Raw genomic sequence first — 27,196 nt, 5'->3', positions numbered from 1 at the left:
CAAAAGGAGAACATACCTAGAACGCATATGTGATGAAAGATTCAGAATGACATCTCTTGTAATGTACACTAATGGACATTTTAGCCATAATACACACATCACAGACTTGTGCTTTGAAGTTAAGCACTAATGGAATTGATTCTGTCATTTCTGTTACACTATAATCGTCCGAGGCTCTTACATTCTAAGTTAAGGAAATTGCACTTGCAATTATTAAGTTGGTGCACAATACAGGAACATTCACTTTGACTGACATGACAGTGTACACATATGATGTACTTATAGGCCTACGGTACATGCACAAAATGGTCAGCATGCTGAGTTTGGAACAGCGCATATTTCTCTTACAGCCCATCAATGTGATAATTAGATGGTATTACTTTTAATTAAAGTAGCAAAGCAAGATCAGTAACCTCAAGTTTACTAATGTCATGGTGTTCCTGTCAAAGTTGGCTGTAATTGTAACTCTTTCTGGGGAGATGAAAGAATTTATTAGAGTCCTCACCATGTTATTACATGAACAGTAATGTGATTAATTTACATCCTGTCAGGCTACCTACGTACCACTCAGCATGGATGTCAAGTGATCTATCACTGTGCTAATGTGGTACATTCCTAGATGGCACACTTAAAATAGCAATTGGAAGTGTGGCTGGTCGCACTACCCTCGGCAGTTGGTCCCGGCAGTTGGTCTCAGCAGTGTCTGGTTTGTGCATGCCTGTACAATCAAATTGAGATTCATGCAACTGGAGTCTCGGGGCAGCAGGTGCTACTGTTGCTGCTCCACACCCCACAGACGGCACACTCTCCACGGGCCAATCCCGCCAGAACGCCCCTACAATGAGAGGGTAATTGAAGTGATCAGACTCTGTTTACCTATTATACAGCCAAAATGAAGTGGGTCGCTTACTAACCGGCAATGACAGGCCAGGGAGAGAATTCACCCTCTGTCAATGCCACTTGTTTTAATCTGTACTAACCTTCAGTCATAGTGGGGTGTATTCGTTTGTGTGTGTATGTGTGTGTTGCCCGAGAAACAATGCTTTCTATTAAGCTTACTAGGGGCACATCGTCATACTCCATGTGAGTGGGAGGCCCGGCGGAAAGACGAGAACAAGCTAAGAAAGACTGTGTGTGTGTGTGTCTGTGTGTGTGTGTGTCTATATTTTGGTAAACACCAAGTGTGTGCATCCCCCTCCTGTAGATCATTAATTAGATTATCAACTCTAATCCTCTCACTCTAACGGGGTCATAACTTTGCAGTCGTGCCCTGAGATCAGCCCCCCCCCAACCCTCCCCCCCACACACACACACCTACGCACACACAAACACACAAGGAGCAGCCCCGGAGCTCTCAGGACAAAATCCCATTTGTGCATCCGCTGTCTGCATCCCAAGCTTGTTAGCTCCAACACTCCAGTGATCCTGCCAGAGTGAACGCACAGCCGGTAACAGGAACTGTAATGGCCATCACCCAGACAGCTCACACTGTCATGCTGGGGATGAACAGCAAGGTGTTCTGCCGAACCTCCTTCCCCACTCCCCACTCCCCAATCCCCATGCCGTTACTAAAAAAGAAAAACGTTCCTTCTTTGTGGATGGACAAAACATGTATTGTCCGATAGCCTCGCGGTGGAAGCCTCCTATTCTACAATGAATCGCAGAGAAATATCAAATGATCTACGATGGTGTCACCCACTGGTTTAGTTTCACCTGGTTAAACCCTCACACCGCTGAACTGCAGTGCAATATAGTATTACAGCTTCATTCAGTCATGAATTCAAACAGTGTTTTTCCTCATAAACTACAAAATATATTCAGCCGTTGGTGTGGTCATTGAACCAGTGGACAGGATCAAAGCTGGTTAAACTGGAAGTGGTCAGAATTCAGAGCACCTTAGTTCCATTCATGTGACAAGAAAGGCTGAAAGCGATACTGATGACCCATACAATGACACCTGTGACACTGGCAGTGGCACTGATTATTCAGGGCTTTCACAGACTGTCTATGGTACACAGCTGATTCCTTTCCAGGTTTGAGCATGGACAAGGCAGCATAATTGTTTGCCTGAAGAGCTAACTGCAACCTCCCCTTCTGTCTCTCAATGTGTTTCTTGATGCAATCTCTGACTGTTTGAGAGAATATCTTCCTCCATGTGTGAATCCATGAGCCTGTGAAGCCTTGAACCTATGCATTTTCCCAGAACGGAACATATGAAAGTAGTGCATGTCTCCATTGAGTCCATCACATCCAATCAGAGAGGATAATGATGACAAACAGGGGAGCAGCCATGCATGATGATACTATTGTAAAGCAGGAGAGGAGCTACGTCTCCACTGAACACATTTGTTTACTGCCAGTGAAAAGCAAACACCATCTGCTATCAAAGGAGAACTCTTTGACCCACTTACATGATACACTTCAAGATTCATATATGTCTGCCAGGTAATGTTGCACAGATGTAAAAAGAACAGAGCAATTCTGTTTAAGTAATGTAAAATTATAGTTTCATTACATGGATTCTATTTTAGTACTTTGAGTCTAACAAATTACTCCAGTGTAGAAGTTCATTAAAAAGTACTTAAGTAAAAATGCTTTTGTCTTATAACACAAATGGCAAAATGCCTGCATGGTACATTATAACGTAATGTTATGTATGAAATGTTTGTATTGTAAGAAATATGTACAGTGTAGATCTCCTCCAACACGAGTGAAATTGCAAAGAAAATCTGATAAACCGTAGTAGGAAAACACAAAGTGGAACCATACCATAGTGCTCTGTCACTGTTGTTGAGAGCACTCAAGCTCTAATCCATTCAAGTAAAAGGAAAAGTACAGCAATCTTACTGCTTGGAAAAAACAACTCAGTATGTAAACTATAACCATTTTAGAGTTGGTTTTCACTGGGGTGGTGATTCTGAAACAAAACACATTTTCAATCCAAATCCAGTCTTGCAAAATTCTGAAATTAAGATAAAGCAGCATTATTTCGTTCTGTTTATCCAAGAAAATGCACAAAAAAATATATATATATATATCATGGGTTGTACACAGTTGGTAATATTCTCTCCAAGCGGAATCAAACCAGCAAACTCAGCACCATGGTCTTTTGTTCTGTCACAAGGGGCAAGGTCTTGCCCAGATTGAGAACTTGTCCCCAATCTACAGTGGGCCTATAGTAACTCAGTGCTTCAATGCCTTTCCCTGTGCTTTCAACAGAAACTGAAAGGAAAATCGATACTTCTAAAACCTCTGGCAACTTTTCTAGATTTTTTAATGGGTACTTTAGAGCAGGGCCAAAGGTGATGTGTTTCTCTGTGCTCTCTTGCTTTCAGGGTACACCAGAAGTCAAGCAATTGCCAAGCACAGAGCAAACTCGCTCTTTTTCTCTCTCCCTCTTTTCCTCTCTTTTACGTACACAACCTGAAACAGACCCACTTTGTTTGATCACATCACTGCACAGAGTGACCAAAAGGACAGAGGGAGAAGCCTAAAGTTTGATTTAGAAGAAATTGCGGGCCAAATGTCTCATTCTAGATGTGGAAAACAGTCCTCGGATCATGATGTTAAGTCTTTTATTTTTCACAGGTGTTCGGAGGGGAAGTGGGAGAGATTTAAGTGTCACTGGTCCGACAATTTAGAATTATTTTGACTGCATAGTGGTAATTACAGCAAGAACCTTTTTTTTTTAAATCGAAGGGAAAATTCTCTTGGAAAGTATTATTATTATTTTTTACAAAAAGGCCCATTGGCAGCCCGTTAAATTTGCCACCATATGTTGCCATGTTTAGCTTTAAGGGGCCTGCTGATAACGTTTTTTTCCAAACAACATATGGGACATCAGCAAAAGCCCATTTTGTGCATGTTTGTTAAGTACGTGTCCTTGGTCAGGTATCCCGCACAAGCTCTTTCATGTGTAAGTGTGTGCTTGTGCTTACATCTGTCTGGGTGTGTGCTAGTCCACACCGCTGAGCTCGCTGACCGACTGGTCCTGTCCGAGGCTGAGGTGGTGTGTGCGTCCGTTTGTGTGTGTGTGTGTGCTAAGCTTGAATGAGACTCTTTATCGCCGACTGTGTTCTGTGCCAAAAACCATGTTCTTTGTCGCAAGAGAGGAGTGCAAAAGGAAAGGAGGGCTTCTCAAGGGAGCTCAAAGGGAAGTAGACAGCAAAAAAAGCACAGACATGCTACAGAAGAACAGGCAAAGCTGTTACTTTTAAGTTCCCAACATCATTTTATCCCGACCCCTTTTGTTTTTGTTTGGACAATCTTCTTTTCTTTCACAACAGTAGCCACTCACATACTCACCTGAAAATAGGGGTGGTAGATAGTGGAATTCAGCTCCTTTAAAACGGACCAATGTTCACGCTCCAGCCTCACACAGATAGCTCTACTGGCCAGTGCAGTGAAGGCCTGAGACAAGGGGAAGAGTAGGATGTTTTGAATGACTGAGAATCTCCTCCAGATGCCTCCCAACTGGATGTTAAGAAACATTGAATGCTGGCATCCTGCTGTGTGAGTGGCAGATCAAAAAGGCAAAGTCATCTTTATTTTAGACTTTTATTTGAATGAAAAATAAATAGCGTCTTACGTGCCCATTTTTGTGAGGGGAATTTATTAGAATGTATATTAAAACTGGTTGGTTCAACAGTACTCATGGGGTGGTAAAAAGAAAATAAATGTAGAAACAATACAAATCCATTAGAAACACTCCTAATTCCATGTTCCTTCACCACAAAATGTACTCCCAAGTACTAATGTAACAAAGTGACATGAACATGTCAGAGTGTGGAATAATTCATAGAGAAGGGCTTTTAAGATGAAGAGACGAACATTGCCTTAAGAGTCATGGGCATTCGCAATTACCACAGCTTTGAACGGAACTGTCTGCAGACCCAAAGACAGAGTCTCATACGGTATGACTGGAGTTCTGTTCCCCAGATCCCAAAACCACTCTCTGATCAACCTCATTCAGAGTGGAGAGGCCTCTGTGTTAGTCTGTGAGTGAAAAACAAACCAGCTGCATGACGCAGCCTGTAACAACACAACAAAAAGAAGATTTCTTCACACCCATAGTCTGTCTCTATCACAGCGCAGTGAGGTGTGATTCGAGAATGGACGCCAGTGACACGAGGATGGGGTTGGAGGCAGGTTTTCTGTGCACATCATTGCTCCACCCCGGCTCTGGAAGATGGAGGTTGGAGGCTCTCCTCTGAGACTAAATTAAAGGAATCCTCCTCCTGTGCTTCGCTCCGTTCGGCTTTTCGCTCTCCCTGCTGGGTGGCTTAGCTACCACAGCGAGATGGAAATGTGACACAGTTACTAGGACTCCTGACTGGGCCCCGACACAAGAGAGGACGTGTGTGTGACAGAATTCCAGCGACTCCTAGCTGTTCCCAGAGCAGCTGCCGAAGTCTGTCAAGACATCTCTCTGCTGAGGATAGAACAATACATCTTCTTACCAAAGCGCTTCTATTTCCGTAATTCACTGGAATTCTTGCTGTTCTCCTTTCCCCCCTCTCCGTAGAGCTTTTACTTGGCTGTCTGTTGGCGGCCTGGATGTAGGTTGTGGTGCTGTAAGAGATGAAGAGTAGCTTTTGAATAACCAACGACAGATACACAGTAATTGCTCAGTTTCATGGACTTGATATCAGGAAGCACTGCCTAGAATGTTCTTCTAACTTTCACCCTGGTGTACAAGACTTGGTCTTTGATCTGTCAGCATCTATACTGGTCTTTTCATATTGTTCTTGACAGCTGTCTTCAATCCAGAGTTACTGCCTTTGGACAAATCTGGGATCAGATCAAGCAAAGCGTACAATACCGTTGGACTTTCAAGCACACATCGTGTGTTTTCTTATTTTATTTTACAGCATCCAGTATTAGTAGTCGAGTTTATTTAAAAGACAGATGAAAGCAGCTTTTGTTCTTTTCCTCAACTCAGCTAATAACCGACTGTTTCATTCTCATATGGATGATTTACTAAATATGGACACCTGTTTCTCAACCCCATATGTCACACTGATCTAAATCACACTGTTACGCTATTTTAGAACTACAAATTACAATATTTCAAACACAATGGAGGAAAGGACCCCCTCTGTGTTTCTCGTCTCATGTTTTTGTCTTTTCTGAAACAGATTACTTTCATGTTGCACTGATATTCTCAGGCTCTTCGTAACAACGCTGAAATATTCATACAGTGTTGCATATATATGAGTGCAGATGAGTGAAAAACGAAAAAACAAAACAGTCAACCATCACAATAACAGTGTGTGTGCTGAGTGGCTTCCTCTCAGTCTTTCCTGGCTTATATATTTCCACCACTTTGTTCTGAGCCTTCATGCCTCAGAGCACTAGCGAGCCAGCTAGCTCTTGCATTCCCCCCTGCACGCACCGGCAGGATTTAGATACCCCATGTATTATGGATGGGAAAAATAAACGGAATGCACAAACCATTTATATGAAACACTGCAAGATCACAAGACAGAGAGATTAAAATGGTCAAATAAAGCTTCTATTGAGGGAGAGAAAAAAAAAGAAGAGAAAAAAAAGAAAAGGGACAATAAATTTGGCTCATTTTTCATGACGCCTCCCTGCATGTCGTCCTGTAACCAATTACATTAAGCTACCACTCCCCCACTTGCGGCAACTCTATTAAAAAGGGCCTTAATCTAATGGAAGGCTTATGAATGTGTTGTTGTGATAATTATTCCTCTCATTGAGGGTGATAGCACCTTCATCAACTCAGAGCCATGCACAGGAGGACCTCCCCTCGGAACACGAAATTAAAAGAGCAGTGCATGCAGCGTTGTCATATACTGTACTGCAGCTTGATGCATTATGGCAATAATTCCTCCCAAGGTTGGGTGAGGGCAAATTGCTCACTTCTACATTAAATGTTTCCTAACTTTACCACTCAGGTTTTAATAGATCAACAGGTGATTAGTAAGGGTCGCGCAAACCCTATTTCTCCTGCTCTCCTGAGCAGATAAACTACTGAAAGCAGCAACCTGCAAAACTGTATGTTGTTGTGAAACTGGGCTGTACTGTACTGAATTCCTCTCCGCCTACGTTGGTACATTAGCCTGGAGTTCATAAAGTCTTGTTAAAAAGTATGTGTAAGACATTTTGTGAAACTGATTTGCTGTTGGTTAAAAGTTGAACTGTCACTGACCAACTGACCAAAGTCAAAAACATTCTGAATACTAAAAGCCTGATATTCAATTCTCTCACACAATGAAATGTCCAATTCAAATGAATCCCCAAAATATTTGCCACTAAATTGTGGTTTAGTGTTCCTCAAAGGAATCAGACCTTGGCTGTACTTACCTGAATTTAGGAATATAATTACAACTGGCAGGCATTTAAAAGAGCTTGAAGAGATCCACTGAATACTAATAGGGACAACTTGGGCCTCCATCTAAAACTATCCAGCCAGATAACTATGATTGTGTTCCAATTTACTTTCAGTAACATGATTTTCTGCATGATGTCAAATAGTTCCTTAAACATTTTCCAACCTATTTTGAGTCATAACCTTAGACTTATTGGTAAGAAGTGAGTGAGAAACATTCTACTAGGGCATTTAGAAGAATTTAGATCCAAAAGTGGTCAAAACCTCCCATACAGCAAAACACATGGAGAAGATGACATAGATCTAGATTGCAACACCGTTGCACAAATGCCAGTTATAATTCTGCAACGTATGTGAAAAGAAAGCTATGAATATATCAGTGGGGTAAGCTACAATTTTACGATTGTCCAATCATTGACTCAGACATGATATACAGTATTGAAGCTCTCATTTACAAAATATGAGTGTGAATGTGATCAATCACAAGAGCTTTAAACATATAACAGCAATCAACGATTTGCTGTGGCTGTGTCTCCTCAGGATGTCAATACACTCTCTTGTTTGGGTGTTTGGAACTTCTGCTGTAGTAATCATTGCGTAGGATGCTTGCCAAGCAATACAAGCACTGCTGGACGATGCATTGTGAACTCTGTATACAGGGCACAGAGGAGGAATTATCCTCTTTGCTGGCAGAGTCATCTAAATCCGACTCAAGAGAAATGGAACAGACAAATTGGTCCTTTTGTTACCCTCACACTGAATACCTCAAGGCCATCCACATACAGAACTGTAAGTCCACAGTGCTTCACAAATACATTATGCTTGGATAACAGCACATATTCAACCTTCTGACATTCTGGCCACAACATCATATTCAGCATTTTGGAGCCAAAAGATCGCCCACATCTGCTTTAGTAACTTTTCTGGAACACGGCAAACAACATTGAGGGATTCAAATGCCTCAAAGTTCCCAACTTGAATCAAAATGAATATATCTTCTTCTTCATTCATGTATATTTTACCATCATTATTCTGTCTGCCTATGAAACCTGTTTGAACTCAGGAGCCGGGAAGTTGGAGCGCAAAGAGCTTGGATAACTCACAGCAGTAAAATTACATTATATCTCTTACTTAAAGTTTAATCAACACTGTCACTTATCCCACACAAGGCCGGCTCAGGCAGAGCACTCAATTTCAATGACAGTATGTCAGTGTGTGTATGTGAGAGAGACAGAGACAAATAAAGAGAGAGAAAGAGAGAGAAAGAGAGTGGAAAGTATAGATGGCTACTATCATTCAGAGATGTCTGGATGGAAACATTTAGTTCTAAAGTCAGGGTTTGGAGTGGCAATCAAGACAAAGACCAACTATAGTCCCATTGATGAAAGATATACTACATATTCATTCCATTTCTTTCATCAATTATATTTTTGCTACAACACAAAATTTATTTTCTTCCTACTTCCATCAAATTCATATCAATGCACATTTTGTAATAATGAATCCATACATGTTTAAATGAATCTTCTCAATGATATGCTGTGAGCTGAGAGGTACTGACCTTTATCAATGCATGTGTATTGTGATCTTAGTCAAAATTCAAGCAGCAAGAAGCCTCGTTTATGTAAAAGTCAGAATTTATTGTTAAGTGAAATTTGCAATCCCTGCCTTGACGTACTTTGCCATGGAGACGAGTTATAGGAGCATTGTATCAGATGAATCAGAAAATTGAACTGCTATACAAAAGAAAAACTGTTTTATTACACTTAATCTATTACCAACCATATTTTGGACAGAGAAATGTAGAACTGCACTTGGATTCAGAATTGTTTTGGTGGCTCCTTGGGAAATCCCTTTTAAGGCTCAGGCCTGCTTCAAGGTATACACTTTTTTTTACAGGCCCTGTTTCCTTCACCACCATTTCCTGTCATTTTCATTGTGAGGAAATACAGATAGAAGGACTTGTGCCAGGTACCACATCTCCTGTATAAAACAGGGACTACCGACATCATGTCTTCAGTCTGGAAATCTTTGTATCATAGTCTACACTCTGGCTCATTTGAATGCACAATAGCTTTCTTGTTGGAGACTTTTGAAATGCCTTAATGGAAAGTCATTACATCTGACAAGAAAATATCACTATCATTTCCCTTTCAAAGCAGTCCCTTGAACACAAAACAAACAAGGCAAAGCATTACCATATAGCAGGCGTCATGGGAGGGGGAGATTATGCTCTCTTTGACAAGCCCTATTCAGATGTGTGCACTAGAACACATTAGGCCTTTTTATTTACCATATATCAAGGCATTAGGAACACTTTGTGGCCAGAGTGCTCAGCAGATCTTTCTCCCTTTGATGTGTGCTTAAGATTCCAGGCGGCAAGTAGGTTCAATTTTCATTTTCAAATGACAAGATTGCCAAATCGAGGCTACACATGTAAACAAATTATTCCAGTCTTTGGATGTAAGCGTGATCAATCTTTTCCTATTCACAAGTGCACCGCAAACAAAAAAGAATAACTGATTATGGAATCTTTGCGAAGAGACCTTAATCAAGCAAGGCATTCTTCCACAGGCCTCAAAGGGACAAGAAAATAGACGTCAGTAAACAGTGCACAGGTCCCTTAGCCCCTGTTTAATGCCATTTAAAGTACCCTCCCTGGAGCGAAAGTGTATCATCCTTTACTGTGTATGAAGGGCAGGCTGGAGGGTTTCTGCATGCTTCATTTGTATTTGGTTCAAGCAGGGGGGACGGGGTGCATGGGCCCTGAGCATGCAGCATGCACATTTAATCGCACAGAGACACGCAACAGTGTCAACCCACCTTTTCTCCAGCCCAACACGACTGAAGAAGAGCAGGCAGGCCTCCCGGAGATGGTAATAGATAGTGTTCCATCACCAGTCACAGACCTAATGGGAATGGAAACCTATCCCAGGCTCCATGATCGCATGACAGAGTTCTTCTTCTTCTCCTCACGCTAAGTTGGCAGGTGATAATGTCGTGTGAGATAATGTCTTTACCGACAGACCAAAGGGTAGTACAAGGGAAGCAGGGTTTTAATGACCCTGGCGGTGGATGGAACCCTTCTCTTTCTGTGGATGGGAGTATCTCTCTTGTTGTACCTTAGACTTTCCTGTGGGTGGTAGGCAAAGACTTGATGGACCCCACTGTTTGATGTGGTATTGATGGGGCCACTTGCTGGTTCTCTATCTCACAAACAGGTCTCAGGATTTCTCTGGACCATGGGCCTAGACAGCTGACTGTTAAGTTAGATATTCATGTTAAAGCTGGAAAATGACATCATACCACTTAATTTAGTGACTGAGTAGTTCCGTGATGGATCAACGTGACAGTATAGCCAGCAAAACCCCACTGCATTTCAGCAAATTAGCTGGTGAGAAAATACGTTTCAGAGCATGTAACATACTGTGCATTGACCGTCTTTTGATCCATTCACTTCTAAAGATACAAATTAAATTCAAACTGATGACTTCCTATTCATGAAAAAATCTGCTCTAAACCAAGAAAAAAATGGTGTGCAAGTCTTTCCCAGCGAGCACACTGAACTCTGTTTTGAAAGTCACCAAACTTCAACATCAGACACATATCACCCGAGTGGGCAGGGTTGGACTGAGGAAATGGAATTGGTGGCAGTCATGCATTCCATGCCGGCCAATCTGAGAATATTTGATGCCACAGCAAGCTGGCAGAATGAAGATAGGGTATACTGTATTGTAAATGAGACAGCGGGAGTTGTTTGAGAAAGGATGAAATCAAATCAGTTTGGATATCTCTGGTCAAACAAGGAGAAACGAAACAATCAGGGATTTGTCATGGACATATGATAGTTTTTTATCCTTTGACAAAAATACCAGTTTGAGAGGCAGAGACTAAATCAGTCACAAATGTAAGTCAAATCTTAGAGGCAGTTTAAACATAGATTATGTTTAATGAATCTTGTCCATCAGAGCGGATTTGATGGATTGGAATATCTAAACCTAGCTACAGTATAATTACAGTAGCTGTCCATACAGCCTAATTAGATTATTGAGTAGTTATACAGATGTCAGATATTTAAGTTTGGAGAATTATCAAATCAGTCACTAACCATTCAAAGTGTGACGTGCTAACTACTGACATCTCCATGGGGGGTTTGCAGTCAATTTCATACCATAATGTGTGTGTGTGTGTGTCTGTGTTTCTGCCCTTTTGTACATACATTTATTTCATCATCATTTCATTTCAAGTCCAGTGATACAGGAACCCCCAAGTCACCCTCAAAACCCCAAATGTCATCATCCCAATCAAACAAGAGTCTATTTCAATGAATTTAAGTCACGCCTTGTAGCAGAAGTGCAGTTGACTACATAACTACATAGGAATAGAAAGGAGTACGGTCTACTGCATATGTGAATAGAAGGGAATACAGAATAAAACTGGGAAGCAAGACTACTCTGTCAACACTCCAGAGCAGACTGACATTTTGATTTCATTCTTGTGAGTTGGATGGTAATGATCCCTCCAGTTTCTATGGGGGACCTTCATAGACTCAGAGCAGTATGAGTGCAATTTCCGTCCAGGGGATGAAAGCCCATCGATTGCCCTCTGATGGTTTTTTATGGGGGGTTGCTTTCATCCATGCAAAGGCATTATTGAGCTGTGCTCAATATTAATGTTTCTCTGATTTTCTGTAACTAGGACTTCTAGAGTTCAAATACCATTCATGAGAATGCTATACTGGGTATTCTCGGAAGACGTTTATCACAAAATAATCATATTTACCAAAAACGAGAAGATTCGAGGGTCTTCATTCTCTTATCAGGCAGTTGAAGTATTGTAGTTTAATTGACAGCATTTTCATAGATTCATCACGTCAAACACAGACAAAACTTCTGATCTGATTGATGTGCTGATAGATTTACTAATGACAATAGTCTTGATTACTTGCGCTACATGTACCCTAGACATTCCCTGCTGGGATAGAAATGAACTTGTCATTCTTTGTAACTGTTCAACTATTTCATTTAGAGTTTAAGAAATCCAGGACTGCCCATCAAGGAGCCTTAGTCCATGGGGGGTCCTAGAAGTGTCTACTGTGGAGGGAGGACAGGTGCCCTTTGTCAGGTCACTCAGCATCTGTTTGGTTTAGGAATACAGCCTGAGCTGTCAATATCACATTGATGTTTTCTTTGCTTGGGTTTGAATATGAAACGTGCTTGAGTGATTTTCTTCAAGTGAAGAGGCTACTGACCCTCATACACAGGACATACATGGAAAGACGTGACAAGGTGACAAGATGTCGAGATGAATGTCTAGTCTGAATCTTATCATACACATACTGCAGAATTGTATAATACAATGGAAAATCTGAATAGCTCAGTATAACTCCCAAAATGTAGGCTACCATGAACTATGGAAAGAAAATGCAAGACGTTAAGAAAAAAAGAAGTGTAAAAAGCTAAACAGAAATGGTAATATTAAAGTCACTTTTATCTAAACAGATAACTTGTTAAATATTTCTTGTTACTGCAGTAAAGGCACCCTTTATTAGGTGCAAAATTGACATATTTTTTGGGGCAGTCTATCTAGTAGATGTTTAGGCAAACACAACTGCACATTTAGCATATTTGTCTGAGAGGGGATATTGACCTCTGCTCTTTTTACTTCATTTACTGTCAAAACATAAATATTAAACATGGAGGACTCACCTTTGCACTCTAAATTGGCAGAGCGAGAGGGAATGTAGATGGCAGGAGTCAGACGTGATTTCATTAGCATTAGGACCTATGACTCACAGACCCCTGAGTCAAGAGGTGCAATTTAGACACCCATTTTGTAATTATGTTACAGGCCAACAGCACTGTAAATGCACTAGAGCAATGAAGGTACTTCAAGCTAATCACTAGCCATCTTTATAGAGAACAAGCACACAAACAAACCAACAGACGTCACACTTTGACCAATCAAAGATTGGATAGGCCTATCTTAGTTATGTACTAACAGTAGTAACCTATGTTACAACGGTACAACCCTTCACTAGACGCAAGCGGCAAATGCAGTCCAAATTTCTTGTTTGGTTCTCACTTTGTTTTTTCTCTCTTTCTGCTAAGACACACAATCCTCTCAGATCTCAAGAGGCTTAATCAGTGTCTGTGTCAGACTATTTCACAGCAGCCTTCGGCCACAACGGATATTATCCAGCCCCCCCCCCCCCCACACACACACACACACACACCAACAACCTTGTCAATCCACTCAACGGGAAATTAAACTTCTGATTTTGCGGACAAGCAAACTGTTAGTCTGGAGCGCATTGGCAAAACAAGTCAACAGAACAACAAAATGTAAAATCCAGCAACTAATACCAGAACAGATGAACACTTGTGCTGTCTGATGCTCTATTGTAGATGCTAGTCATACCAAAGAACTATCAAGCACCAGCACACATCTTATGCAAGGATAGTTCCTTGCTTTGATTTAGTGCATTTGCATAAACCCTCCCAACTAGTCTTTTAATAAGTGATCTACACCCAGGGACTTGCCGGAGTGTGGCTTATTAGCATATTCCAGACAACATAACCTTTGATTTGTTGTAAAAAATAAAAATAAAAGGGATAGGGCATGTGGGAAATAAGGGGAAAACTTCCCAAACAGTCCTGATTGTTTTGAATTTCATTTGCTGTAGTACAGCAACAAATAGTTATAGTTGCAAAAATGACTCCCTGTTGAATTCTGTATTGTCAACAACTGTGTTGTTTCAGAGTGCCCCCTAGTGGATTTGAAACTCACACACTTAAAGCATTACCTGTGCTATAGGCTGATAAATATGAAAGCATGGATTCATTAACTCTGAAAGTTGAGCTAACAAACGGTTTTCATCCAAAAACGCAGGAATATTGGATCTAAATGTGTGGTAGGAGGTAACAGCAGTTGCCAATGCCTAAAGATAAGATTGCAGTGTTGTTCCCTCTATTAGGTTCATAACACATACACACACCGAGCTATGGCCCCACTAGCCTTGGAGGACCACTCCATGTGGCGTAATGTGTGCTCACCCATGTACACAATGTGAAGCGGTGTAGCAATGAGTACATTGAAACCTGTCTGCAACCTATTCAAGTCGTTCACTAGGTGGGGCTAGACCATTGGGAACACTGTGGTATATGCTCCACTTTCGAGTGAACAGATTCCTACCTTTTCCTTTCAGTCCGATAGAATGACAAAAAAAAAACGTTTTTAATCCCCGGCAGTGAGATGTGACAGAACAAAGGAAATGTCATAGGATGGGGATTACTTTATCCTATTACCCCTGGGAACTGACTGACAACTGGTGGAGGTAGCAACAAAGGGAGAATATTGAAGTGTGGTCAAGCCTCTTATCAACTGGCAAAGAAATTAGTTCACTTCCTCAAACTTTAATTTGTATACTTTTCTCCTAAGACAAAGAGTAATTGCCACTAGACTGCCCTATGGTAATGGGAAACAGGGAAAAAATTAAACCTGGTGCAAAAGCAGGGGTCTTTGATTAAGCTTCCTTCAAAGAGTTGACTTGAAATAATGTCTTGAGATGTAATTGCAGACTCAATTGAAGTCCATCTGATTTGGATGTGATGACAATTATATTTGCACAAAGCTATTCTAGTTCACAATGATCTGAAACAATAACAGGGTTGGGTATTCATGAACAAAGAAAGAAATGTGGGACAAGTCAAATATTGAAGTTACATGTATATGTGTATTAAATCCAATAGATGACAAGTTTACAGTGAACATATTCTCCAAGACCATTAAACCAATTCAGATGGGTTTCCTTGACAACCGAGCATGACATGTCAACAATCTCCTCAAAGGTTTCCTTGGCGATTACCACTTGCCGTTATTGGTTAGGTGTAGCTATTGGTATATTTAAGGAACTTGAAATACTGTCCATTGTTATTCAGCCACATTACAAAACTGCCTTTTATTATGTACTGACCTTCATCTAATACTTAAGGTTTTAGGATGGCTTGCTCAACACAGGAGGGCTTTTAACTGTTGTGTGAATTATGTGAATGTTAAAATGTGATTAAAGACTATCCTGTCCTCTTCACACACCTTGCATAATTTAACAGGTACATGATAAACTTCATCCCCAAATTACAACACGCACAAAGGAGTTCCCAAGTTGATCTTTAATGTAGCAACTATCAGTTACGTAAAAACGACAAATAAAAACAATCAAAGTCCAAATTCCCATTATGGTAAGTAAAAGTGAGTATAACACAATATAAAATTATAAAAATATAGGCTACTGGTAAACATTATTAGTATTCCTACAATGCTTTTTCTGAACAAGCTAGAGCCAGAACATGCTGCTAACATGAATATGCCATCCACATTTTATCTACACACAAACATTTCAAATATCTCAAATTATGAAAATACATATACCTACTGAGGCATGCCTGCCGATTATGCTCTCAACTACAGTTAGATCAAGTCACATGACCTAAACAAACTGTACAAAACCACCAGCAGGGTATGCTGATTTACAAAATAAAAGAACTAAAGACTAAGACAGCACAACATGTGTCTATGAATATTATATATGGATACAATCCATAAGGAACCATAGTGCACAAGTACGGTACTCACATACCGAAAACATGGATGTTGTTGAGATCGTACAATAGAAACAAAAATTATGTTCCACAGAAATTATTGAGGAAATATCACCAACAATCCTCAGCACCCACAAAGGTAGTCCACAACCAAACATTGTTATCACGGTGTTATTATATAATACATGCATTGACTGAATATCTTGTCATCGTTATCTTGAGGTCAAAAAAAGAGACGGTGTTTTCACACTTCCAGTTCAAGAATCATATCCATGGCTTTTAGATAAGCTTTTGCCTTTTCTTAAGGATCAAGTTCAGAACTGGTGAACACGCTGGTGTCTCTTTAAGGTTTCTGACCGACTGAAGCTCTTCCCACACTGGTCACAGTGGTACAGCTTCTCTCCTGAGTGAACACGCTGATGTCTCTCCAAGCTTCCTGAATGACTGAAGCTCTTCCCACACGCATTACAGTGGTACGGCTTCTCTCCTGAGTGAACACGCTGGTGTCTCTCCAAGCTTCCTGACCGACTGAAGCTCTTCCCACACTGGTCACAGTGGTACGGCTTCTCTCCTGAGTGAACACGCTGGTGTCTCTCCAAGCTTCCTGAATGACTGAAGCTCTTCCCACACTCATCACAGTGGTACGGCTTCTCTCCTGAGTGAACATTCTGGTGTGTCTTTAAATGCCCTGACCGACTGAAGCTCTTCCCACACTGGTCACAGTGGTACGGCTTCTCTCCTGAATGAACACGCTGGTGTGTCTTTAAGCTTCCTGAACAACTGAAGCTCTTCCCACACTCATCACAGTGGTACAGCTTCTCTCCTGAGTGAACATTCTGGTGTGTCTTTAAATGCCCTGACCGACTGAAGCTCTTCCCACACTGGTCACAGTGGTACGGCTTCTCTCCTGAATGAACACGCTGGTGTGTCTTTAAGCTTCCTGAACAACTGAAGCTCTTCCCACACTCATCACAGTGGTACAGCTTCTCTCCTGAGTGAACATTCTGGTGTGTCTTTAAATGCCCTGACCGACTGAAGCTCTTCCCACACTGGTCACAGTGGTACGGCTTCTCTCCTGAATGAACACGCTGGTGTGTCTTTAAGCTTCCTGAACAACTGAAGCTCTTCCCACACTGGTCACAGTGGTACGGCTTCTCTCCTGAGTGAACACGCTGGTGTCTCTCCAAGCTTCCTGAATGACTGAAGCTCTTCCCACACTCATCACAGTGGTACGGCTTCTCTCCTGAATGAACACGCTGGTGTGTCTTTAAATGCCCTGACCGACTGAAGCTCTTCCCACACTCGTCACAGTGGTACGGCTTCTCTCCTGAATGAACATGCTGGTGTGTCTTTAAGCTTCCTGAACAACTGAAGCTCTTCCCACACTCATCACAGTGGTACAGCTTCTCTCCTGAGTGAACATTCTGGTGTGTCTTTAAATGCCCTGACCGACTGAAGCTCTTCCCACACTGGTCACAGTGGTACGGCTTCTCTCCTGAGTGAACACGCTGGTGTGTCTCTAAGTCTCCTGACTGACTGAAGCTCTTCCCACACTCGTCACAGTGGTACGGCTTCTCTCCTGAGTGCACATGCTGGTGTGTCTTTAAATGTCCTGACTGACTGAAGCTCTTCCCACACTCGTCACAGTGGTACGGCTTCTCTCCTGAGTGCACATGCTGGTGTGTCTTTAAATGTCCTGACCAACTGAAGCTCTTCCCACACTCATCACAGTGGTACGGCTTCTCTCCTGAGTGAACACGCTGGTGTTTCTTTAAGGTTTCTAACCGACTGAAGCTCTTCCCACACTGGTCACAGTGGTACGGCTTCTCTCCTGAATGAACACGCTGGTGTGTCTTTAAGGTTTCTGACCAACTGAAGCTCTTCCCACACTCAGCACAGTGGTACGGCTTCTCTCCTGAGTGAACACGCTGGTGTTTCTTAAAGGTTTCTGACCGACTGAAGCTCTTCCCACACTGGTGATGCCTGGCCTTTTCCCTGTCCATGGTTCTGGAGAACTTCTCTGTTGTCCTGCTCGTCCTCACACACTCTGCCTTAGACAGGCCTGGTACACACACACACACACATTATTCTCAGCCCCACTCTTTCTGACATTCAGACACAGAGATACATAGACAGCTAACATCTATCACCTGAAGTTGACCGATCAAATCTCTCCTGGGGGGCCTCTGGGCCTCCCGCCCCCGCTTCCTGAGAGCCCCCCCTACCGGTGCTCTGGCCCTCCGTTGTCAGGGAGAGCATGTGCGTTGGGGGGCTGGCGTCTCTGAGGAAGGCCATATCCTCCTCACTCAGCATCTCTTCCGGAGGGGGTCGGGCCCCCTTGCTGGGTTCCGCTACCTCACAACTTGGGGGTTGGGGGGGGGGGGGGGAGTGATGGAAAGTGAGAAAGACAGAGAGTGAGAGACGGATACCGAGACAGCATATACGGTAATATATTATATTAGCACGGTTCTTCATCTGTATTAATTTCATTTTTACATTTTTATTATTGCACTATTGTGTGTGTACATATCACCTATGGTGCAGGAGTGTGTATCTCACCTGTGGTGCAGGTGTGTGTGTGGGAGCAGCTCTCTGGGGTGCAGCTGGTCTCCTAGGAGGGGGTCTGGAGGTCCGTGTGACTCAGAACACACACAACAGAACATTGAAACATTCCTGTATGACATTACAGTCAAACAGTTACTCTCTGATTCCTTCAGAAGCATTCTGAGGTGGTGATGATGGGGTTGTATTTGTACTTCAGTCATGTAGAATTAGTATTACTACATACTACTCCAGTACTATAACAGCTACAACAGTTAACTATTCTGTATGTGGACACACTATTGGTGTAACACAATACTTACAGCCGTACTGCAGTGGTCAGGACTCGACATTAACTTTTTGAGGCACTTGTCCTTTGGACAAGTACATTAACGTTTCACTTGTCCATACACAAAAGTTACTTGTCCGGGTAAAGATTTATCATTTTATAAAAAATAATAATTGTGTTGACATTTCTAGTTAGCTAGCGTCAGCATTGATGTACCTAGCAAGCGTTAGCAGCATTTGTATTGGTTAAATGTACATAGTTAAATATCAGCTAATATTCAACTGTAAAGTAGGCTATACACCAGTGGTGATTTAAGACCCTTTTTAGGGGTGCTCAAGCACCCCTAAAAACGCCTGTTGCTAACGCCTGTTTAGATAATCTATTTGAAAGAACTGGAGAAAGGCAGGAGCTAGATACAGGATACATTAGCATTGCTAGTAACTGTTACTAGTAACACCTAGACTGTAGGCATGTAAACAAGTTTAGCTTGCTAACGCAAGAGCATAAGTATTATGTGTGATAATTTAGCCTAGTTTATTGGCAATGGGGCTAACGTTGATTCATGTTCCTGACTGTTTCATTCAAATAAATAACCTGTGCAATGTAAATCTACAATTCACAATGCATGTTTGTCCAGATCTTTGTCATGTAATTTTTCAGCAAGATATCTAGAGCTAGCTAGCTAACTGAAGCCGAGGAGAATCACAATATGGTTTGGTTGCTAAGCTGTAGCCTAACATTCTACCCACCTAAATCAATCCAGTTTGCTTCAACAACAGAAGTGGAAACAAGTAATGTTATCATTTCAAATGATATAGTCAATCTGTCAAAAACAGTGTTTTGTAGACAATAGATTTATTTGCGCGTTTTTATTTCAAGTCTCCAACTTCGCTGTTTCAGCGAGTGCTGCTGTTGGCCGTGTTGCGCTTTTGCTCCCAAGGTTCACTCGTTGAAAACGAACCAATCAGCGCGCAGCTTATGCACCGCCACAAACTAGGGTCGAATGTAGCCTACGTTCTTCAAGTGGTTCCTCATTTGAGTCGTGGAGGAGTTGTATTTATACTCAGCTTTGCAGTGTTGGCAGTGAACAAAGTAATTAAGTCAAAATGGTCTCACGCTACACTTTGCCGTGACCTCTTCATGTTTACTTTTGAAATACATGGAAACTCGCCGGTAACTGAGTAGGCCTGTGGCGTTTTATTCCAAACATTGGCTTTGTTTGGTAACATTTTTAATTGCTGTCAAATAGCAAAATCCATTGGATTCCTTTAAGACTCGCACTACGCAACATAACATGCATTAGTTTTATCGATGAACAAATAATGTCATTGACAAAATTCTTAATGATCGATAATCGATTGTCGATTAATTATGCCCATCCCTAATTGTAGGTGAATATTCATTGTGAGGTAAAATACTGTTACCCATTCCTTTGTCAAGCATTGCAATCCGGTGTTTCCTTGAGGTACACCTTACAGCGATATTTCACATGCGCACAGCATTTAACACCTTAACGTAATTTTGATTCTGGAAAACCCTACTGTTGATAACCATGTGAAACACTGTGAAGGTACGTCCCTTTGGCCAGCATAGCCAGATGGTTTTGTTTATGTTCTTAAAGCGGACTTTCTCCCATTCCTCCAACCTGGACCACTCCATTTTGGAAGTGTGTCTTCAAGCCTTCAAACTTGTCCTGTCAGGCCACCACCAGTTCAGACACAAACTACAACCAAACCTTCCGAGCAAATTCCCTCTTTAACTAAGATGACTGGCATTGTTAGCGTCCATGGCCAGCTAGCAAACGCTATCCTCACTTCCTCTGAAGAACTCGTATTCGACGTTGGTCGTCAATTCTGCTGCTGGAGTTTATCTACAAGAAAAAGTCTGCGTCATTTAGCTACCGCTAGTTAGCTCACTACCCCTTCTCTTCTAAGTCTATGTTACTATAGTCAGGGCTCTGAGGCACTTGTCCTCTGGACAAGTACATTTACGTTTCACTTGTCCATGCACAAAAGTCACTCGTCGAGGTTAAAATAAAAAATAAAATAATTGTGTGTTGACGTTTCTAGGTAGCTAGCGTCGGCAGCTGTGTACCTAGGAAGCATTAGCAACATTTGTATCATTTGTAGAGCGACTTACAGAAAGTACAGGGACATTCCCCCCGAGGCAAGTAGGGTGAAGTGCTTTGCCCAAGGACACAACGTCAGTTGGCACGGCCGGGAATTGATCTGGTAACCTTTGGATTACTAGCCCAGTGCCCTAACCGCTCAGCCATCTGACTCCCTTTGATATGAAATATATATTAAGTTCTATGTGCTCGCTTTAACTTTTATTGGCGCCATCATCGCAATTAATCACTCGTGCAGTGGATGTCCGCGAATATGTTTAATAGTATTTTTCAAGTACAGCCGAACAGCTTGAAAAATTACCGGACTACTTGCGGGGTGCAATGCAAGACGTGAATCCGAGGCAAAAAGGACACTTTTCTTGAAAGCGGTCAGTTATACATAGCAATGGTCTGTTATCAAAAAATAATTGACCGCAGAACATTGCGAAGCACCATTCAAGTGAATGGGGCATTCTACAGCATTAAGAACAGCCGTGTAATAATTTAATTTACCCGCCATGGTGGCCGGTAGCTGAAGCGAGTTTATCCACCACAACACAAAATCACCCTAATTTGGCTGGTGGCGGGTGCCAATTTACATCCCTAGTTTGCATATATGTGTAAAGAGGTTAACTTTGAGAATCTTTGAACCATACATGATAGCACCATGGGGCTTGGACTATTGTCAATCTATTAGCCTATCTATTTTAATCTAAAGTGGGAGCAAAATGATTTAATCAAACATAGCCTCCATTGTTTCTGAAATGGTAAAAAAAAAAATAGTAACTTAGATGTCTGATAGTAATACAGACTGTTTTGGAGCACCGAAGACCTAGCCTGGTCCTATCCAGACTCTCGTACATTTCCTGTGCCTGTTTCATTCGTAATTTGCCTGAGAAAGCGACCTCCGTTAGCCAGGCTATTTTGCCCGATCACTTGGTCAGGCTATTTAAGGGTATCGGGGTCAAGTGACTTTTGTGCATAGACAAGTGAAACGTAAATGTATTTGTCCAAAGGCCAAGAGCCTCAAAGTTATTATCAAGCCCTGCAATCCAGTGGCCAGAGATGTATGATGACCTGATCGACACTCCAAGTGTAATAGACCGGGGAGAAGTTCTCTTTTACAACCGACATGTGCAGTTGAGCCTGCTTGACAGTTGTGACGTAGGGTGATAATTGGTCTATTGAACAAAGAGGCATTTGTTTTACGAGTTCGGTTGAAACACGCCCCATACTTACAGCCCAAGGGAGAGTTCAGACTCATATTCGGACTAGAATTGTGAGTATGACAACGTCAGAGTAGGCCAGACCTAGTACAGAAGCTAAATGAAATTGAGCGGAAGTACGTAGGAGGGCAGAGCCAGGCTACCGAAGACCCATTTTGACCCTGCAAATACTGAGGATAGCCTACCGAAGTAGTTAACCAATGTCGTTAGCAATACTAGCTGTAGAACATTTCACTGGGTCTAGCTGCACTGCTTGAAATTATTATGACATTTTATGTTTTACTAAGCTAGCCATCTGCCTACTTTAGTAAGTCACAGTATTTCAAAGCCCTGATAGTGTAACTGAGACGACAGTAAATGATTCCTCTTTCACGAAATAACCCCCCGTTCAAGTGTTTAGCATTAACGTCACTGTGTCCAATCCCGACCGGTTTTTAGCTACCATTCTGATAAAATGCCACTTCGAATATTGATAAAAATGATTGTATCACGTCTTCAGCTGATTTACTGATTTTACATTAAGCTTTACTTCTTACTTTCGAACTAAATATTGTAAAAAAAAATTGTTAGCTTATCCTTTACTCAAGCCGGTAAAAACACGCTGGCGCCGGTAAATTAGCCGTGCGCTACCCTTGTCCAAACCCGACCAGACTTATACTCGTGGTAAACACTCGTTGCTGTGGTTTTTCCGGGAATATTTACTTGATCCTGGGTCAGCAAACTTACTATAATGCCGTCAATATATACGGGGACAATAAGATATCACGCTTCAACATCTCCAAACTATGCGATAAAATGATTAGACATCACTAATATTCGTAGGTTATAAAGAGGAGACATAGGCCTATTTAAGGACACTACATTCAATGACAGAACCAGAGATACAGATAGATTGCCAGAGCTAGATAGACAGAGATAGATACAAATATGAGATAGTAGGTGTACACAAGCACATAGCCTACATCTTTCTCTAGTTTTACCAGCCTTCAAATGTGGCCATCCCTTTCCCGGTTGCAAAAGCATGTTCCAAAGCCTTAACCGCTAGCTTACTAGGGATGGGCGTGGGTAATCGAATATCCGGATATCCTTAAGTAAGTTAGTATTCGAATACTTTTTTCGAATACTTATGAGCATAGTTTGATTTAAAAAAAAAGGTTTTATTGAAAAACCGTCGCGTAATGTTGTGAATTCTAATAGTTGTGACGTTAGAAAATGATGAAAACCATCAAAAAAGGTACGCTACGCGTGCGTTCTGCAGCGAGTTTCCTTTCACTTCATTTGGCGCTACAAGAAGAACAGTGTCCTGGCTAAGCAGTACCACGCAACAACCTCAGTTCCTGCAGTCTTTTCTACGCCGGCCTGCTCGTAAATCGACTCCGTACTAGCCTCTCCCCTGAGCATGTTTACATGCTAATTCTCCTGAATAAAAATGCGTATGGCTAATGCAGTTGTGGCTTATTTATTTTAGAGAGCTAGCGTAATTGGCTGTTTATGTTCGCAATGAATGTTGGCGCACCGTATCCTATAGGATTCCAGTTCCAAGTTAATATCCAAGTTAATATGCAACATTTCTCCATGTGTTTTTCGTTTTTATGGAGGATAGCCTACCCAATGTGTTTAATTTAGTCCAATGTAGCTACTTTTTATTTCACATAATAATAGGCTGATCGCTTTTCCGCCAAATTAAGAGCCTATGTCTGAAGACGCAGCGTTTTTTCAAGTTCATTGTCTTTTCGTCATGTTGATAAATTGATCTTTCATTTGTTTTCTTTATTCAAACCTTATTTAATCTAATAGTTTAACAGTCCCAATTATTGCCAGAATGTGTGGTGGTTCATGTGTGTACTGTATGCTTTGCGTCACGTCAGGCTAATTACATAAGGGAACCACAAAATAGATTATCCGGATATTCGAAAATAATGTCGGATACTATTCGAATAGTGAAATCAGTTCAAATCTCCATCCTTATAGTTTACATTAACATCTAACGTCACTGTGTCCAATCCCGACCAGTTTTTAGCTAACATTCTGATAAAATGCCACTTCAAATATTGATAAAAAATGATTGTATCACGTTTTCAGCTGATTTACTGATTTCACGTTAAGCTTTAACTTCTTACCTTTCGAAATAAATATTGTAAAAAAAAATTGAGTTAGCTTATCCTTTACTAGAGCCGGTAAAAGGACGCTGGCGCCTGTAAATTAGCCGTGCGGTACCCTTGTCCAAACCCGACCGCACTTATACTCGTAGTAAACACTCGTTGCTGCTGTTTTTCCGGGTATATTAACTTGATCCAGGGTCACCAAACTTACTATAATGCTGTCAATATATACGGGGACAATGAGATATCACGCTTCAAAATCTCCAAACTATGCGATAAAATCTAAATTTGACTGTTTACCACCACCTGCTGGATGTTAAGTTGAACTCTTCTCATGTCATAGTAAAAAGCGTCGCCCGAGCGTCGCCCGAGTGGTCTTTCGGCTTTCTCTCATCAATGTAACTTTCCTAAATTATTTAGACATGTAAACGTCCATATATGTTTATGAAATTTGACACGTAGATTGTTTGGTATGCCTAAAATAATATTTCTTACACTTTGCTAACGATTGTAAAAGAAAATGGTGGCAAAAAGACCGGAAACCCGTTCGGGTTTGGACAATAGTAGTTTACAGCGGTCGGGATTGGACACAGTGACGCTAGTAATATATTCTTTTAGCATATACTTCTACTAAAACGGGCTGAGGGGATGCGATCTCACTACATTTGAGTGAGGGGTTGCGCCTTTACCATGAGGCCATACTCAGTTGAAGAATATGTGTAATACTAATTAATGTTATAAGAACCTAAAAATAAATATCATAAACGTAAAGTAGCAAAGACGTTACGTTGTTTATAATACAACAAGATATATGATAACATATTTTTGACACTTGAAAATCGAAACATTTGTCACATAACCTTAATTTATCAAGTTGTCAATGACGATTTTGAGACTGACGTCTCGAGGACTTGACGTTACTTGAGTCCTTCCATCGCTCGATACAGTCTCCATACCATATCTGACCAGCAGATGTCCCTATGGAGAAGATGTATCGAACGCTTCGAAAAAGCGATACTTTTTCGAGACAATTGTGTCAAATACCTCGTTGCTTTGAAAAGCTTCGTTTCACCCATCACTATTGGACACAGTGACGTTACATTTCTCTTCGACTTCGAAAATCCTCTCATCCCGTACAAGCGGACAAGCCTTAATGTCGAGTAGTCATCCTTTATATACCGTCTAACTAGCCAACAGCTGTATCACGACCGGTACGGCACAAGCCACAGTTAATTAGCGTTAACTAGTTAATGTTAGCCATATTATCTAAATAATTAGCTAGCGACTCTACAGCTACAGTATAGTGACACTGGCAGTTAACTTTGTTAGCTAGCGTTAGGCCTACTACACAGCAGTTAGCTCTAGCATTAGCACCGTCGACTGGTTATCTAACCTGACAATACGACATTCACTTCTCAACAGACAATTTCATATAATTTTAATAACATATTACTAACTTTAAGTAGGCTACTTTATGTGCAATTAAACTTGATGAAAGCAGCTACATGTAAGCAGTTACCTTCTGAGGACGTCTTCCAGTCCTGAGAAATCAGTCTGAGGCAAATTACCCCTTGGCCCGCGAGACCACGTTCACTGGCGCGAAACTCCAACGGCGGGAAGTCTCAGCGAATGCGTGAGACTTGAGAGCCCTGGATGCACTGACAGGGGAGATCAACGTGAGCGCTGCCTGTCACAGGTCCATGATAGTGAAAAGCCACTCAGCATGAGTATGGAAAGGTTATGGATAGCTTTAAAGGGACCTAAGTTTTGACACACGACCTAATGCTTACCCCTTCTAATGCACAACATGGGTCCAAAATGAACCGCATTCATTCCCCATGATATTTATGTATGGCTGTGTTTCTTTGCTATATATAAATATATATATATTTTTTAATCAATTTGTTTAATTATTTAAAATTCTAATTGGGTGTGCTCGCGCCTTCGGTTAGCACAACCTGTCAGGGTAGGGGACATAACTCGGGCGCAGAAACTAAAATAATCAGTTTAATAAATGTAAACGTAAATTGACAATAAGCAGACTGGGCTGACATTGAGAGAAAATTAACAATCCGGCAGGGAGAAGAAGGGCGGGCATGGTCTTTGAAGGTGGTTAATGAGCTGATCGATAACAGGTGCGCTGATGAGTGACTGATGTCAGGTGCGGGAAGAGAAAAGGGTGTGTCCACAAACTGAGGAAATGAGGGTGACAACAGAAAACAAAACACAATCACACCCACACCGAAGTATGACCCATATATTCACTATGGAATTTGATAGGCCTACAGACTTTTGATATTTGCAATTTGGAACACAGAGAACGTCCGAAGAATTAGCCTACTGAGAATTATTAAGATAAATAAGTATTTAAGCTAGAGTAGTTTTGTTTTATTGCTTCTTAATTTCTTATGCTTGGTGGCAGTGTGCCTTGCACTGCCACAGCAAAGATCCTGGGTTGGATTCCTGAATGGGGCAGTGTTTGGTTCTCGGGTGGACTCCAAGGCCATTTTGTGGAGTTTGCATGTTCTTCCTGTGCTCACATGTTTTCCATGACAAATAACCCAATATAAAAACATGCAGAACAGATTGCTCCTGCTAAAAACATGCAGAACAGATTGCTCCATTGTTCCTGGTTTAGGACATGGGGGAGCATTTGTACTTGGTCCCCAGGTTAAGCTAATATGACTGCCCACTGCTCCTGGCTGCCCGGGTAGGAAGGACAGTAGGATGGGAAAAAGGTAATGGTGAATTTCCGGCATATGTGTGTGTTCCACTGCTGTCCAGTGTGTAGCGCTGCACAGTGAACTAAATGAAAATTGATTATTTTATGATAGTAGAAAAATTAAATGAACAATGGCCACTGAGTCTTGAGTAATTAAATAAATTGTTTGCATAATCTTTATCTCAATAAACCTTGAAAATGGCCCCTCAGACCACAACACGGGATCAGATGGCTGAGCGGTTAGGGAGTCGGACT

General features: G+C 41.5%; 1 protein-coding gene across 1 annotated transcript; it reads right to left on the bottom strand.

Annotated features, from left to right (window-relative positions):
- Positions 1 to 15,494: 15,494 nt before the first annotated feature.
- LOC146268221 (uncharacterized) lies at positions 15,495 to 25,766 on the bottom strand. The gene is made up of 4 exons (XM_084710284.1): positions 25,739 to 25,766; positions 18,514 to 18,593; positions 18,105 to 18,316; positions 15,495 to 18,016 (listed from the first exon to the last, which is right to left on the bottom strand). Exons 3-4 carry the CDS (start codon positions 18,265 to 18,267, stop codon positions 16,269 to 16,271), a joined length of 1,911 nt encoding a protein of 636 aa, XP_084566410.1. The 5' UTR covers positions 18,268 to 18,316; positions 18,514 to 18,593; positions 25,739 to 25,766; the 3' UTR covers positions 15,495 to 16,268.
- Between the last annotated feature and the right edge of the window lie 1,430 nt (positions 25,767 to 27,196).

Source organism: Hypomesus nipponensis, chromosome 11 (genome assembly GCF_054491055.1).
Source record: "Hypomesus nipponensis isolate SF chromosome 11, ASM5449105v1, whole genome shotgun sequence".
Taxonomy (NCBI): Eukaryota; Metazoa; Chordata; class Actinopteri; order Osmeriformes; family Osmeridae; genus Hypomesus; species Hypomesus nipponensis.
The sequence above is the reverse complement of the archived record's forward strand: the minus strand, read 5'-3'. Positions and strand labels throughout refer to the sequence as shown.

Coding starts and splice junctions, on each gene's coding strand:
- LOC146268221 (XM_084710284.1), bottom strand. CDS start 18,267: ATGCTGAGTGAGGAGGATATGGCCTTCCTCAGAGACGCCAGCCCCCCA. Junction 18,017..18,104: donor ATTTGATCGGTCAACTTCAG/GTGATAGATGTT, acceptor TGTGTGTACCAG/GCCTGTCTAAGGCAGAGTGT.